This window comes from Acomys minous, assembly GCF_964271855.1.
Source record: "Acomys minous genome assembly, chromosome: 15".
Taxonomy (NCBI): Eukaryota; Metazoa; Chordata; class Mammalia; order Rodentia; family Muridae; genus Acomys; species Acomys minous.
In genome coordinates, this window is record NC_140497.1 from 82,122,038 (window position 1) to 82,138,510 (window position 16,473).

General features: G+C 48.5%; 1 protein-coding gene across 1 annotated transcript in view; it reads right to left on the bottom strand.

Annotated features, from left to right (window-relative positions):
• Positions 1-7,282: 7,282 nt before the first annotated feature.
• Positions 7,283-16,473, bottom strand: part of LOC311584777 (cytochrome P450 4F1) — a 43,955-nt gene continuing 34,764 nt past the window's right edge. The window contains exons 2-12 of the mRNA XM_084759411.1: positions 15,972-16,116; positions 12,508-12,561; positions 12,293-12,420; positions 11,998-12,119; positions 11,240-11,510; positions 10,150-10,216; positions 9,883-10,012; positions 8,685-8,818; positions 8,545-8,609; positions 8,301-8,383; positions 7,283-7,916 (exon numbers count right to left, since the gene is read on the bottom strand). Coding sequence (XP_084615537.1) covers positions 7,739-7,916; positions 8,301-8,383; positions 8,545-8,609; positions 8,685-8,818; positions 9,883-10,012; positions 10,150-10,216; positions 11,240-11,510; positions 11,998-12,119; positions 12,293-12,420; positions 12,508-12,561; positions 15,972-16,116 — 1,377 coding nt within the window. The 3' untranslated portion in view covers positions 7,283-7,738. The remainder of the gene's footprint in view (positions 7,917-8,300; positions 8,384-8,544; positions 8,610-8,684; positions 8,819-9,882; positions 10,013-10,149; positions 10,217-11,239; positions 11,511-11,997; positions 12,120-12,292; positions 12,421-12,507; positions 12,562-15,971; positions 16,117-16,473) is intronic.

Genomic DNA, 16,473 nt, shown 5'->3' on the forward strand with positions numbered 1-16,473 from the left:
GACTTTGGGAAACATTCCACCAATGGAATTCACAAAAACAGGCAATCTGACTTGTCTTTCATCTTACGGGGGGGAGGGGGGCTCTTCTCTTCCTCCCCCCACCCCCCTCCCCCGCAAAAGAGACCAGTTTATCCAGAAAACCCATATCTGCAGCTGTTGAAGCCAGGACCTCCCCACCCCTGCTCTCCACTACAAAGTTTTATTTTCAGACTTTGTGTGGTGTGTTTAGCTTTGGAATTCTCATTTTCTCAGGCCGATATAAGCCTGCTTTTGTTGTGTGTTAGTTAGGGTTCTTTAGCACAACAGAACACACACGCACACACACGCACGCACGCACGCACGCACGCACGCACACACACATGCACGCACGCACGCGCGATTGATTAGAATGATTGACAGGCTGTGATCTAGTCCAACAACGGCTGGCTATGGAAAGAAAGTCCACGGGGCAGTGGTGGCGCACGCCTTTAATCCCAGCACTCAGGAGGCAGAGGCAGGTGGATCGCTGTGAGTTCGAGGCCAGCCTGGTCTACAAAGTGAGTCCAGGACAGCCAAGGCTCCACAGAGAAACCCTGTCACAGAAACTTTGTATTTCAAAACCAAAACACTATCAGGGAAGCATCACCCCCTCCACAGCCACCACTTCAGTAACATCTGCACCTTAGCTTCCTGCCTTCCCACTTCCCCACTCAAGTCCCACAGCTTCACACAGACACCTTTTTTGAGACAGAACTCACAGGGATCTGACTGCCTCCGCCTCCCTGAGTGCTGGGATTTGTTTTCATATAGAAAGAAAATCCCAATCATTTGATTTTTACCAATGAAGACTCAGGAGCCCGATGCTGGGGTGAAAGCACCCAGCTGAACTTCCTACAGAGCCAATATCCCAGAGGAAAAAAGCCTTTTTCACTCAGCTCACATCCCAGATGGAAAAAGCCAAAAGCTAGCAAGCTAGCAACCAAAAGCTCAAAGCTTGCTAGCTCACTTGGCAGTCCAGGAGGAAAAAGCCTAAAACTCCTTCTTCTCCATGCTGTCTTAAATACCCTTCAACTCAAAGTCTCCCCCCCCCCCTTTTTGTTTTGTTTTGTTTGGTTGGTTTTTTGAGACAGGGTCTCTCTGTGTAGCCTTGACTGTCCTGGACTCGCTTTGTAGACCAGGCTGGCCTTGAACTCACAGCAATCCTCCTGCCTCTGCCTCTCGAGTGCTGGAAAGGCATGCACCTTTCTATTTAGTCTTTCTCAGCTGGTTGCTTGCTCTACTCTTGCCCTAGTTTAACTTTATTTTCTCAAGCATAGAAAGCTCTTGGATTAAAGGTGTGTGGTAGGTCTGAGCCACACCATAACTTCCTGTTTACAATCAATAGAAAGCTCTTTGATTAAAGGTATGTTAGGGCTGAGCTACCCCACTACTAGCAACAGTTCAAAATCTCCAGGCTCACAAGGGGAACAAATTACTTGCAACAGGGATGTGTGTGTGTGTGTGTGTGTGTGTGGTTTTTGTTTGTTTGGTTGGTTGGTTTGGTTTTTTGAGACAGGGTCTCTCTGTGTAGCCTTGGCTGTCCTAGACTCGCTTTGTAGACCAGGCTGGCCTGGAACTCGAAGCAATCTGCCTGCCTCTGCCTCCCAAGTGCTGGGATTAAAGGCGTGCGCCACCATGCCCTGCTGCTTGGGTTAATTTTCAGTCCTAGTTTAAAAAAAAAAAATAGAAGGCAGGAAAAGTCTTGAGTGTGATAAGTATCAGCAAGGAAATTCTTGAAAATAGCAACCAGGGGCCGACTCAGTGAGTAAAGCAAGGCTTTTACTAGGGGTGAGAACACACATACACACACACACATACACACACACACACACACACACACACACACACACACACACACACACACCCCATTCACACACAGGGAAAGGAGGCTGTGCAGAGCAGAGAGGGCCAGGGAAGCAAAAGCTCAGGCTGTCCTTGAAAGCTGGGGTTTAAGGGTCCATGAGGAGGTATCCCTCCCCCGATTTAGAGTTGGTCAGTGTGAACAAATACAGGGAGGTCTCTTAAGTTTGGAGTGAACACATTGCTATCCTGGCCTTGAATTGGGGGGGGGGGACGTTGTTTTGGTTTTTGAGACAAGATTTCTCTGTGCAACCCTATTGTTTAGGAACTCACTTCGGTAGACTTCAAACACTGAGACTGAACTGCCTTTGCCTCCCAAGTGTGCTAGGATTAAAGGCATGTACCGCCACCACCGGTCGAGGCTTTTTTACTTATATATTTTTGGTCCTGAAGGTGAGAAAATGTGGCCATCTTGAAATTTCACCATCTTTGTTGTTCTAGTCATGGCCTTTCTCCCTAGATGTCTGCTTATTGGGGTGTGATGGCTCTAGAATATTCATTTTATGCTAGGCATCAATTTTGGTACTCGCTAGCTGTCTCTGATTCCAGTCCCAGGAAGATAAGTTCCCAGGAACCCTGATTCGGTGACCATCACCCAAAAAAGGTTCAGCTGTGATTATATAAAATGATTAGATGATCAAAAGTGTCTGTGTGTGTGTGTGTGTGTGTGTGTGTGTGTGTGTGTGTGTGTGCCTTCTGTAACTTGGTCATGCAGACACCCAAAGACTGTTTCGAGTTTTCTTAACCTCTTAAACTTGGCAGAACAGACCAGTCTGTTGAGGCCTGCTTTAACTTACTGCATAGCTCTGTTGAAACCTACTTTAGTTTTTAGCATCACTGTAGCTCCTCTATTGATGCCTGTTTTAATCTTTAGTATAACTGAAGCCACTTTAGTCTCCATTTTGATCGTAAGGTGAAACTGGGTTTGTTATCTCTTAGGCTCTGCATGCTTGACATAAGAATAGCCTTTTTACTTACAATTCAAACACTTATTGAATTGTTCTGCTTGAGTTCAAGATAAATGTATGTTCTGTTGGAGTTAAATTGAAATTCCTTGCTAGGCTCCTTTCTCACAGAAAAAGTAGGGAGCTGGAAAGCCCCCAAGCTCTCCCACCACTTATCCCAGCCAATCTGCTTAAGATGCTTTGTCTAGTTACCTAAGCACAATGTACCCGGAATAGGCTTCATTTTCCTTGTTTGATTAGGCACAGTGTACCTAGAATAGAATTAATTCTTCCTGCTTGGGTACAGTCTTTTTCCTTTAAAAAAAAAAACCCACTCTGAAGGGCCGGGCGTGGTGGCGCACGCCTTTAATCCCAGCACTCGGGAGGCAGAGGCAGGTGGATCGCTGTGAGTTCGAGGCCAGCTTGGTCTACAAAGTGAGTCCAGGACAGTCAAGGCTACACAGAGAAACCCTGTCTCGAAAAACCAAAAAATAAAACAAAACCAACCCCCCCCCCAAAAAAAACCCACTCTGAGAATGGCTTAGGGTCACAGTCTTGGCTCCCAAATCCAGAACTCTGTCGCTGAGCTGTCAGATTTTGATAAGTGTTCAATAAACTTCTATCTATGTGAGTCTGGTGTCTGACTGGTCAGTGTGCCTGAATGCCAACAAGTTTTTGCTTGTTTCTGTAGACACTGAAGGTCTCCTGGTGTTCCTCTTTAAAAACTCTACCCTATACCTCTCCTTTATGACAAGACTGAGATTTGGTGTTAAGATTTGTCTTGCTAGCATCGAATCAATAATTCTTTTATTATAATTGGCTTGAGTCTATGGTCTCTCCCCAATGGTCAGAAACTGCCTCACAAGGAATCAGTCTGATCTCTACTCCTTAAACTCTATCTCATATTTATGGTGTTTCTATAGGATGTATGCGTGGTGTTAGACCAGGATTGATGGGGCAACATAAAATATAAGAAAGCAGGCAGGCATCTCCAGAGGCAGAACTGTTCTTTAAGCAAACAACTGGAATGCACCAGTCTCCCCTTGGGTGTGGGGACTGTGTGCACATAGCTCAGGGCCTTGGAGTTTTAGAGGTGGAAAGGGTTGGGATGGAAGACTCCATCTTCAGGTCAGTTCCCCTCACATCTCCAAGTGGTAGACAGCAACAGCAGCAGGTGTGGCAGACGCTTCTGAAGGAGTTATCAGTCAAGCCAACTTTCTTGTCCAGAGTTTCTTAGTCTACCTGAGTCTTTTAGGTCCTTTTTTTGTTTTTTGTTTTTTAAGGCTGGGGGTGGGGACACAGGGGATACAATGGTTGTTGAAATGATCTCTACACAGGCCTGATGGTCACTATGTAGATCAGGGTGGAGACCTAACCGCTTCTGAGAGTTCAGGAGCCATCACAGTCAGGTCCAAGGGCAATTCTTTTTTTTGATTGTGTGGTTGGTTGGTTGGTTTTTTGTGTGTGTTTTGTTTTTCCGAGACAATGTTCCTCTGTGTAGCCTTGGGTGTCCTGGACTTGCTTTGTAGACCAGGCTGGCCTGGAACTCACAGCGATCCACCTGCCTCTGCCTCCTGAGTGCTGGGATTACAGGCGTGCGCCACCAAGCCCGGCTCCAAGGGCAATTCTTTTTTTTATTTTTATTTTATTTTTTTTATTTTTTTTGAGACAAGGTCTCTCTGTGTACCTTGGCTGCCCTGGACTTGCTTTGTAGACCAGGCTGGCCTCGAACTCACAGCGATCCACTTGCCTCTGCCTCCCGAGTGCTGGGATTACAGGCATTCGCCACCACACCCGGCTCCAAGGGCAATTCTTATTCAAACCACCACACCTTACATTTCTTCTTCATTATTCTCATTCAAGTATCTGCTAAGATTCAGGACTTGTCTACCCTGGGGCTCTTCTGTTAAACTTTAATCAAATTATCCCTCAGTTTCAATTTGCACCCATTCTTCCTGTTCTTTTATTAGTGAGACTAAGAACCCTGAGAGGGGAGTCCAGCATTAGTGATGGACTGAAATCTGAGATCGCAAACTAAAATGACACCTTCTGCCTTTGATTGTTTCAGTCACACATCTAGCCATGGGGCTGCCTTGAACATGCCTATACGTATTTGTGTTCAAGCACGTGTTCTCACTGTGTTATGCACACACACCTAGTAGGACCTTCAGGATGAAATGAGAATTCTGTTTCACTCCAAGAACTGGCAAGCTGATTTTTCACATCAGCTGCAACAATCTGCAATCTCTGTAAAAGGTAAGAGGGACCTGATTACTCCACATTCACTCCAATCAGCACTTCCTGCTTCCCCTTTCTGGATGCTAAACTTCCTACTGGGTATAAACTTGCTTTCCATCATGGTTGTTTTTATATTCTCCTAATTCTTAATGATATTGAATGTCTTTCCAGATACTTTGTAACCAATGAAATTATATATTTATTTTTTAAAGATCTATTTATTTAGTGTGCATTGGTGTTTTGCCTATATGTATGTCTGTATGAGGGTGTCCGATCTTCTGGAACTGGGGTTACAGACAGTTGTAAGCTGTCATGTGGGTACTGGGAGTTGAACCTGGGTCTTTTGGAAGAACAGCCAGGGCTCTTAACCACTGAGTCATCTCTCTAGCCTCAAACTTATTTCTTTAAATAGGATATTATATGTATGTCACATCATCAGGGGAAAATAAAAACGCACACAAAAACATGATTATAAGGGCTGTAGAGATGGCTGAGCAGCTAAGAACAGTAGATGCTCTTCCAAGTACCCAGGTTCAATTCTCAGCACCCATACCAAGTTCCAGGATACCTGACACCCTTTTCTGGCTTCTGTGGACACTGTACACATGTGATGTACAGACATAAATGCAGGCAAATTTCCCATACAAAACAATAACAAAAAAGTTTTTAAAAATATTGTTATAAATAAACACTAGAGATGTGCCAGGGACCAAACGGCCTGTGGCCGACCCCCACCCATTCAGCATCTGCAGCAAACATCCTGCTGGGCCACTCATTAGGCATGCAAGGCATCCGGCTTAGCCCTGAGAAGAGAGCGATCCGATCCTGAGATAACCACAGAGACATCCTGCTTTGCCTCACCTAGGAAAACCCCTCCCCCTGCAGATGTTCCCGGGGCTCAACCCCAGAAGATTTTGTACTTTTCCATTACTCTCCTTGCTTACCCCGCCCTCCCTAAAGCAGGTTTTAAAAAGCCTGCCCTCACCTTCAATAAACGGCTCTTGACAAGCTACTGTTCGCTTGAGCCCTGCGTCTCTCTCGCCCATTTCTTTATCCACAGGTTGCGACCCCCCTCGGCCCCCCAATAACTGACCAGCTGGACTGGTTATGTGGACTAGTTACGTGGACTAGTTAGAGATGTGCCTGAGAGACTATTAGCAATGATCACTTTGCATATTCGATTCATGTCTGTGATACATTTCTGTTTGTGTGGTTTTTTTTTTTATGGGAGTGTATATGAATAAGAAAGCATTTAACATGAGAAGAGTAAAGGCAAAAAACACAAATGTGGCTTCCAGAAGAGAAAAACAGAAAAACAACAACTTCTTCTTCTTCTTCTTCTTCTTCTTCTTCTTCTTCTTCTTCTTCTTCTTCTTTTCTCTCTCTCTCTCTTTCTCTCTCTCTCTCCCCCTTTCTCTTTCCTCTTTGTCTGTTTCAGGGTTTCTCTGTGTAGCCCTGGCTGTCCTGGAGCTGTCTCTGTAGACCAGGGAGGCCTGTTTCTGCCTCCTGAGTGCTGGGATTAAAGGCAGGTGCCACCACTGCCTGGCAGTTCTCCTTTTGAGGCCTGAAGTTATACCACACCAGGCTGTCAGGATGGGGCTTCCAACCCTGAAGGCTTCCCCCTCACTGACAACCCCCTGCCTGCCAGGCATGAGAGCTCAGTTGCTCTTTGAAGCCAGAAGAGGCCACGAGATCCCCTGGAACTGGAGTGAAACCTGACATAGGTGCTGTGCACCAAACTTGGATCTTCTGAAAGAGCAGCCAGGGCTTGTAATCACTGAGCCATCATCCCAGGCACTGCATCTCACTTTTATTTGTTTGTTTGTTTGTATTGTTTTTAAATGCAAAGGCACTGGGGTGACAATGAGAAACACAGGGTTCCCATGTGCTCAGGAAGGGCTTTCTCATTAAGCTACGTTTCTAGTCCCCACAGTATGGGGCATATCCAGATGCAGCCCCTGTCCATAGTGCCAAAGGAGTGCTTTCCAACAACCCCAGTACCCATCAATCTTAACCCCTTCCTCTCCTTCTTACTAGGGAAACCTGTAAATTATCACACATATCACATATAGCTACATAACACCCTGGCAGACGCCAACACTGTGCCCCACGACTCCCACCAGCTTGGAAGGGCCAGGCCGAGCTTACTTTAAGGCCAGGACTTTTGAGACTGTTCGTGGTGATACAATACGGCCCTAACTTTGAAAAAGACAATTAAAAAAGACGCCAGGCTCAAGGTTTAATAAGCACAGTAACTTAGTGTCCACAGCAGAATAATCCCGAGAGGAGAGAAGAGAGGTCTGTTAGGTGTTATTACGGATCAGAACGGAGGTCTAAGTGGTGGAGATGGAACTGAAATAAGGCATTTGATGAGAGAACCAGAGCTCAAACTTGTCTTTCATCCTGGTCCTTCTCTTGGTCAGACACTTCCCTTTGGCGTTTTATTAGCCAGAGAGTAGTCCCGCTTGGCTGCAGGAGAATGTCCCTTCACTACGGTGAGTTAGAGGAGGTCAAGGGTATTTTGCTCAGACACCACCAGCTGGCCTCCCTCACCCAAGCTCTGCATCCACAGTGTCCCCTGCTTGGCTCTCTCTAAGGTTCGAATAGAGATGACAGCTCAGTTTATTCTGGGATTCGCAGAGGTAGGTGGGTGAGGAGATCCCCGGCCAGATGAGGGGTCACTGTTCCCCCCTTCTCAGCGGCTCCACCCGCAGCCGCAGCCCGCCCTCCGCACGCAGGATCAGCTCTGGCTTCCTCATCGGCTCCTTGTCATCAGGCAGGATGCGGAAGCGCAGCAGCGTCAGCGCCAGCACCACCTTCATCTCGCTCATGGCGAAAGTCTGTCCTATGCAGTTCCTGCGGGGTGGGGGGTGGGAGAAGTGGCTGTCGGGACTCTGACTGCTCAGGGATCCAGCCAGGCAGCATGGGACCCAACCTGATAAAGTTCTTGCCGCGCCTGGTTAGCACGAGAGGCAGGAGGGACTGTGATGTGCCTAGGACCCCCCGCTAGGACATCTGCATCACGGAAGGCCTTGCAGCCACAGGACCCAATTCAGACCAGGGTGGGGGCTCTGAGCACAGAGCATCAGCCCTACTCCTTCTAAGCGCTACCCTCCAGACTTTCGCAAAGAACCTAAATAGAGGGCTGGCAGGAAACCCAAAACCCGACCATCCTAACTCCCTCTACTCCCACTGTCAGTCCCAGACGCCCTTCTATTCACCCAACACTCCTGGCCTCACCTGGGCCCTGCCGAGAAGGGAATAAATGCCAAAGGTGACCTGTCCTTGATGTTCTCAGGGTCAAAGCGGGAGGGGTTATAGACCTGCAGGAGACATTGAACCAAGGTGGATGAGTGACCTCCCAGTACAACCAGGGACAGAGTCCTGCGTCTTCTGGGGAAGGTGAGCTCTGATGTCCTTGGTCAAAGCCCCACCTCTTCCCTTAGGGCCCTTATCCCACTACAGGAGGTAAGGCAGGCAGCACCTCAGGGTCGGGCCACACGGATGGGTTGTGATGAATTCCAAAGATGCTGATGAGGCAGATGACACCTGTGGGAGAAGAGGGTGTTTTCACGACAAGACTCTGCTGCCTACCCAGGACCCTCTTCCCTTGTCCTCTGGTACCTTTGGGGATGATCCGGCCACCTGGCAGCACAACGTCCTGGGTGCAGCGTCGGGAGATGACCGTGACTGGAGGATGCAGCCGCAGGCTCTCCTTGATGCACATGGTCAGGAAGGGCAGCTGGGCCAGGTCGTCCCTGAGGAACACAGCACACGGTTATACAGCAGCAAAAGAGAGACTGGCAGTCCATATGGGTCAGTGTAATCTTCTCCAACAGTGATAAAATAAGCCCTAGGTGGATCAAATGTGTGGTAACTGAAACAGTAGAAAATTAGAAAAGTATTCTAAATTAGAACTGATCTCCTGTCAAGTTGGGACTTTTTGACTTGTCCTTGGCCTGGTCCCTCGCAGGTCTCTATAGTCAATGGAACTGGAGACAAAATCGGGGTGAGAAAGCCATATGTAAAAGGATTTTCTGAGGGAAGCCTGGATGAACAACCCAGGGGCCCTGGGCAGCACAAAACCTGCTATTTTTAATTCAGTTTAATTTAGTTTTATCAAGACTAAGACTCTCCACATAGCCCTGGCTATCTTGGAACTTGCTATGGAGACCGGGGCAGCCTCAAATTCAGAGATCCTCCTGCCTCTCTGCCTACCAAGTACTGGGGTTAGTGGGATGTGCCAAGCACGTCTGGCTATTGTGCTTTTAATTATGTATATGTGGATATGTGTGCAGGCCAGGGGCTTCAGATCCACTAGAACTGAGTTGCTGATGGCTGTGAGCTACCAGTTGTGGCTGCTGAGGATGCAAGAGCAGGAAGTGTTCTTAACAGCTGAGCCGTCTCTCTAAGTTCAGCACACTGTAATGCTCAAATACCACCTATGAGTGCATGAACATATCACCATAGTAAGATCTAGGGCACAGGAGAAGAACACACAGTCATGGAAGAAGCCATCTATTGGAGAGAAAAAGAGAGTCGGGAAAAGTGCTTTCACTGAACACATGCAAAATACCACTATCTTTCCCTGATAATTACCACTGTTCTCCCAGCAATACAAATTGGTCTGTCCCAAAGACAACAACCCTTTCTTTGCTAGCCAAGCTTGGTACCAGGACTTTCCTCTGGGCTCAGATTCTGTGCCCATGAGCATATATAGAAGAATCATTAAAAAAAAAAAAAAAAGAGTGACTCTTCCCTACTTGAGGAGAAGAGTCAAGCAGAAGGGCTCCGGGGAGTGCATCAGGAAGAGCACACTCACCATTCAATTTCCTCAGGCTCTTGGTCCCTCAGGAGCTCCCGCACTTCCTGCCGGCAGCGCTCCTGGTACTCTGGGTACTTCGCCAGGTTGTACAGGACCCAGGAGAGCCCGCTGGCTGTGGTGTCGTGGCCTGGGGGGAGGAGGGAAGACAGGGTGGGAAAGAGAACACAGGATAGAATAGAAGGGTCCGCCTTTCTGGGCCCTCCCAAGAGGTCCAAAGATGGAGAAACTCCTGCCTCCTCTCTGGTCCCACAGTGGGACCCTCACCTTCAAACATGAAGGTGTCAGCCTCCGCTCTGATGTCCTCATCTGACAGCTTCTTTCCATCTTCATCCTGAACACAAAGCAAGACCCGCAAATCACAGCAGTTCTGAAAAATTATTGTGTCTCGACTACGGCATTCTCACACGATTACTTGTGCGTCCAGGAACTGAAGGCCAGCCAGCAGCGTTCATCGCTTGCTATTGCTATCAGTACAGCCTGGACTTCCCTGGCTTCCTGCTGCCTGTCCTTGTGGCCTGTGCTACCCGCAGTTGGAGGAGCCAGCGACCCACACAGAAATGCCACCATGGTTCTGCGTGATGAGGGGTTTCTGAGAAGCTGACGGGACATGATACAGAAGATGACTGGCAACTTGCCTTGGAAATTAGAACTTTTACCCACATTCTAAAATGTGAGGTCCAGGGAATCTTGTCTTATGCCTCCTGGAAACACGGGGTTTGCAAATCTAGACTTTGACCTGGAGAGAACCTGTTTAGCTCCAGAACAAGTTTCCTATCTCTCCTTCTTTTTCTCCCTCCTTCCCTCTTTCCCTCCTCTCTCTCTCTTTGTTCACTATTTACCACCTTGAGGGGGAATTAGACTCAGATGTAATTGTTATTATATATAAACCACATGATGATAGTGCATTGCCCTTTCTCTGTGGTGTAAACCCTGCTGCATATACAGGTAAATGCATCATCTCCTGGAAAAGTGGGCACTGGCAATGGTGAGCCTTTTCTGGCTGTGCCTATTGCCATGACTAATAAAAGGGGCTGCTGTGAGCATTGATTTTGGAGCTAGTTGCCTCTGTGTGTGTGTGCGTGCGCGTGCGCTTGCGTGCACTTGAGAAAGCCCAGATATGAATGCCATGCACTGATGCATTAACCTGTAAAACAGTAGGCTCTTCAAGGTTTCAGGCTTGGCAGTCTGCTGAAGTCGGCGTTTCAGAATCATCTCTAAAGTTCTGCCTATACGTGCTGCTGTCTCTCCCAATCCCACACACCCTGCATGGCTTCACCGTGTCCTCTGTACCAAGCCCGTGTTACTTGACTCAATACTTCACACCAATATCCATTCTGCTCCTTAGGACCACTACCTTGGTCAGCAGCAGCACGTCAATGAAATCCAACGTCTTGGACTTGGCTTTGGACTTAAGGAAATCATCCAAACCCTGGTCTGGGAGGGTGCAGCGCCGCTCCTGGATGACGGCATCCGTGAACTCATGCACCAGTCTGCAGGCCTTACGGAAGCGCATCCCCACAGGGGTGAGGTTGTACAGCAGGTCCATGTGTAGCAGAGGATTCTGGTGCCTGCTGGCCACTAGGGCACTGAGCTCCAAGATGGCAGCGATATATTCACTGGGCTTCCTACAGGATTTAGGCAAAGGAGATAGCAATTTAACATATGTGACTCTTGTGCCTCTCACTACCAGCCAGGAGCCGTTCGGAATGGAGTACCAGAGTTGGCCACAGAGGGAGAGAGAAATGAGGCCTGAGAGGCAGCTCTCAACAAACTTATCACATCTCTGTGAGCTGGCTCCACACCCCTATGCCCCGAAACCGCAGCGTGGACAGCTCTCGATACTGACTTTATTTATTTATTTTGCTGGGTATGGTAGCATATGCCTTTAATCCCAGCACCCTGGAGGCAGAAGCAGGTAGATCTCTGTGAGTTTTAGGAAAGCTAAGGCCACATAGTGAACCTTGTCTCAAAAGCTTAATTTTTAACTTTATTTTTATTTTATGTTTTGCCTGATGTGTGTTTGTACGTTATATATGTGCTAGTGCCCTTGGAGGTCAGAAGAGTGTGTTCATAGCCCAGGTTCTGAGGCAAGGCCCACAGTAAGGGACTCACTCCTGACAGTTGCTGTCAAAGCTGAAGACACATTTCTGAAGACTGTCCAAAGTCATGAGGCTGACATGTTCAAACATGTCCAGACGGGTGCTGCCTTCTGAGATCAAGCGCTGCCACTTGGCCTAGCAGAAGGAGAGGGGCCGGTATTGGATCATGGCTCCTTGAGACCCTACCTAATCTCAACCCCTCGCCCAGAGCCACCCTCCTCATTTTATGTTCCAATCATACAAACCCAGGAACAGCCAGGGGGAACTTTGGGAACGAGGAGTCGCGACCCTCTGTTCCAGGGACTCACGTGCATGATGTTGGTGCTGTCATTGAAAATCTTCACATAGGGTTTCAGGATGTTGAAGTGGAAGGCGGGTGTCAGCATGCGACGGTGGCGGCTCCACTTGTCACCGGCACTCACCAAGAGCCCATCCCCTGGTAGGGCAGCCACAGCATAAGGCAAGAATAGCTCCCCTCCCTGACTCCCAAGGGTGGCTCTCGCCCTTACCTGTAGGTACTCACCCAGCCACGGCTTTAGGATGCTGTAGAATATCACGTCCTTGATTGCGATGGCAGCTGACATGAACAAGGACAGCCAGGGGTCATGGTGTGGGTGAGGAAAGACCATGGGGGGGTGTGGGGGGGTGGGAATCTCCTCCTGAGAGTCTGCACTCTCCCCATCCCCTGAAGTCCACACACCAAGAAAAGAGCCAAGGATAGAGGAAGGAAAATGAAGTTGAGAGTGAGAGAAGACCAGACTTGGCAGCAGGAGTAGCAGCAGGAAAGATGAAGGCATGGCGTAACATGCTATGCTACGCTGCGGCACCGCTTCATATGGTTTCTACATAGTCTAACATGTCTGCCATACCTGATCCCATCACAGGACTCTGTGACATTTGTTGAAACCTATGTCCCCGTCATCTAGGTAGCCTAGGCGTCTGACCTCTCCTAAATAGATATGGGACACATCACAGGAATACATAAGGCTTAACATGGCCTGGCCTGGCCTTAGCAAACCTAAACACCCCGATATGACACTTCACGTTGCGACGTGGACCAGCTATTATCTGACAGCAGACCTCTGTGTATACCTCAGACAAGCCTCCGATGAGAGTTGAGAGCGGTCATGTGTGGTGGGAAGGAGAGACACTGTTCAGCGAGGTTTAGTGGGTGCTGCTTTGCTGCAGGAAGGACCTCACTTGGAGCAGGTTTGGAGAGATCATTGACTCTCTCTACTTCCAGATGGCTCTTTCCGCTTCATGTTTGGGGTTGAGTATGTGACCTCTCAGCTTCCTACTCTTGTCACCATGCCTCCCTCACCATTACGGACCCTCCTTCTGAAACCATAATCCAACATAAACTCTTCCCCTAGGAGTTCCCTTCATTATGGTGTCTTATCACAGCACTAGAAACTAAGGCAATGGTGGTTCTTGTGATTTCCAGTACTCAAGAGGTTAAAGCAAGACCATTCAGTGTTTGGGGGTAGCCTGGACCGAGTAGGTAAACAATGTCTCCAAAGAAGCAAAAGCTCCATTAATATAGTAGATTTTTTCCCAGACGTTGATCCACTGATATCACCTGGATGTGTCTTATTTTGGACAGGACTCCAATAAGGCATGTGTCATTTCTCAGAAGGACCCTGGCTTTCAGACTTCATATAGGCCCCAAAGACAGCCCAGACGTGAACAGCAAGGTGGGAAGACCATCTCCAATAGCTTCTCAGCTAGATTCTGCCGTGCTTCAAACCCTCAGGTCTGAGGCTAAGCTCAGACATGCCCGTCGTCATGCAGTCCCAGGTGAAACAAATACAGCCCCTTTCCCCATAAATGAAATGGAAATGGAGACTTGAACTTGCAACAGCTGTGACCAGTCAGATGACGTCACAACATTATGCTTCCAACACAAGCAACATGAGACAAGGGATGCTGATGTGAGAAAGATCCCACCTGCCCGGCCTGCCTGCCCGATTCACATTGCATTATCAGCTGGAGGCATCATGAGAGACCTCAGCGGTGGGCAAGCTGGAGCCAGGACAGGCTCCACCTGGAGAGAAGAGCACGGGCTTTATTAAAGTGGCATTGCCAGCCACGCGTGCGTGGTGGCTCACGTCTTTAATCCCATCACTCGGGAGGCAGAGGCAGGTGGCTTGCTGTGGGTTCGAGGCCAGCCTGGTCTACAAAGTGAGTCTAGGACAGCCAAGGCTACACAGGAAAACCCTGTCTCGAAAACTCTCCCCCCCCCAAAAAAAAAGAAAGAAAGAAAAGAAAGTGGCATTATCTGGACTGGGGAGATGACTTATGCACTCGCTGCATAAGTCTGAGGATCAAAGCATGAGTCCCCAAAATCCAATGTGGCAGCATATGTCTATAGTCCCAGATAAGACAGGAATCAGATACAAGGGGGTTCTCTGCCTGCCTCTAGAGCTTGAGGTTCAGCTAGCATCCACACACAGAAGCAAACAAAGAGGGGCCCCACCTGAAACAAGGTGGAAGGTAAGGATCAATACCCAAGATGCCCTCTGACCGCCCCGTGTAGGCCACACCCCATGCATGTTTGCACTTACACATGCAAACACGTCCTCCCGCAAATGTTTTAAAAAGGCAAAGTAGGGTGGTGGATTCCTATGCTCAAGTTCCAGCTGGGCACAGCTGCAACAATTTGTTAGCCAGGTAGGGTGAGGCACATGCCTGGCAGATGACAGAGCTGTGAGGATGTTTCTCTTTCCCTTCTTAGCCTGTCCTGTCCCAGGAAGACAAGAATGCAGGGATATGGGCACTGGGCTGTGACAAGGTGTAGTGGTCAGTTTTGGTGTTGTCAAAGACTCCGTTATGTTGTGTGTAAACATGGTTTTGCTTTAATCCCAGGTGTGGGATATAGGGGGGGGGTGTGATTCAGACTGTCCATAGCAGCAGACTATTTGTCTCGTGCGGCCTCTAAAGTGGTGCTCTTTGCTAGGCTGCAGATAGTGTAATTCTGAGGACTCTGGAGAGAGGGTTTTGAGGAGACAGAGGAGAAAGGAGGCTGCTGGTTCTTCCTAATTGTGCCTGTTGCTGGACTGCTAGCTATCCTGACAACTGAGATTGGTATTTTCTCAAAGAACCCAATGACTCTAACCAGCCGGCACTAAGCCTAAAGAGCTCCCTGTCCCCTTTCCCTTCCAACCTTCTTTCTCTCCTACCTAGGGTCAGAGGGACCCCAAATAGAGTTTAAAAACAGTGCCCACGGCCGGGCAGTGGTGGCGCACGCCTTTAATCCTAGTACTTGGGAGGCAGAGGCAGGCGGATCGCTGTGAGTTCGAGGCCAGCCTGGTCTACAAAGCAAGTCCAGGGCAGCCAAGGCTACACAGAGAGACTCTGTCTCAAAAAAAAAAAAGTGCCCGCTCTGGTGATATCCTGAGGAGATTTCTGGGCTCTGACAAGATACCAATCAACATAAGGTGATCAACTCAGTATTGCATCGCATGGAAATAACAGACCAGATTCTCTAAGAGCCGTAAGTCCTCACATTGCCCTGAGCCTCGGAATGGCTATTTTTCTGCTTCTAGACCTGGCTCTCAGAAGTTTCTGATGCCCACTGGCAACCTAATCCTGCTTTCATCATTTCTACTTATGCATGCGACATGGCTTAAGCAACTCTTCCTCCACTCAGCTGTCAGGGACCCTCTCCTTCTGAGTCATCCCTGACCACACATGGTTAGGGATGTCCCTGTCAGTTGCTAGCTCAAGAATTAACTTCCTCTAGGAGAAGACCTTGGGTTGAAGACATCTGGGGATCCAGAAACTTCCAAAACACCAATATATAGCAATAGTATCAAAAGTAGTAGTAGAGGAAGAGAGAGTCCTGTGGGAGCTGGCAAGGAGGAGAGAGAGAGGCTGACAGGGAAGAAAGGAGGGAGTGGACCACTGTAGGAGCCACACAGAAGGGACTGGAAACCCTTCACCACCACCACCACAAGCATCACCACCACCTTCAGCTTCCGTAGGTACCTGAGGCATTGAGGATAGATCGGACGATGTCAGGGTGGCACAGAATGATTATGGGAGTCATGGGGCCCATCCACATCATAAATCCTTGGGGGTAGGTGTCCACCAACTGACTCAATTCCTTCATGCCCTGCTCTGTAGGAGGCACCTGCAGACAATACAGGGGCCGTCACATCCTGAGGTGGTTTATGTCAGGGATCAAGTTGACTGTCTTAACAGCCCAGGTAGGGATGTTCGTGACCTGTGGGTGTGTCTGTGACAGTGTTTCAAAAAGAATTATTATTTGTGTCAATAGACAGTGTGGACAGCACCATCCAACCTACTGAAGATCTAGAGAAAATAGTCAGAGAAGGGGGACATTTAGTTTCTTTTCCAGACCTGGGAGACCCATCTTCTCCTGTCATCAAATAAAATTCAGGTCCCAGAACACTGAACTCCAGTACTTACACCCCTGGGTTCTTAACTGTTGTTGCAAGACTGAGTTGATCACAGCCCACATTCCTGG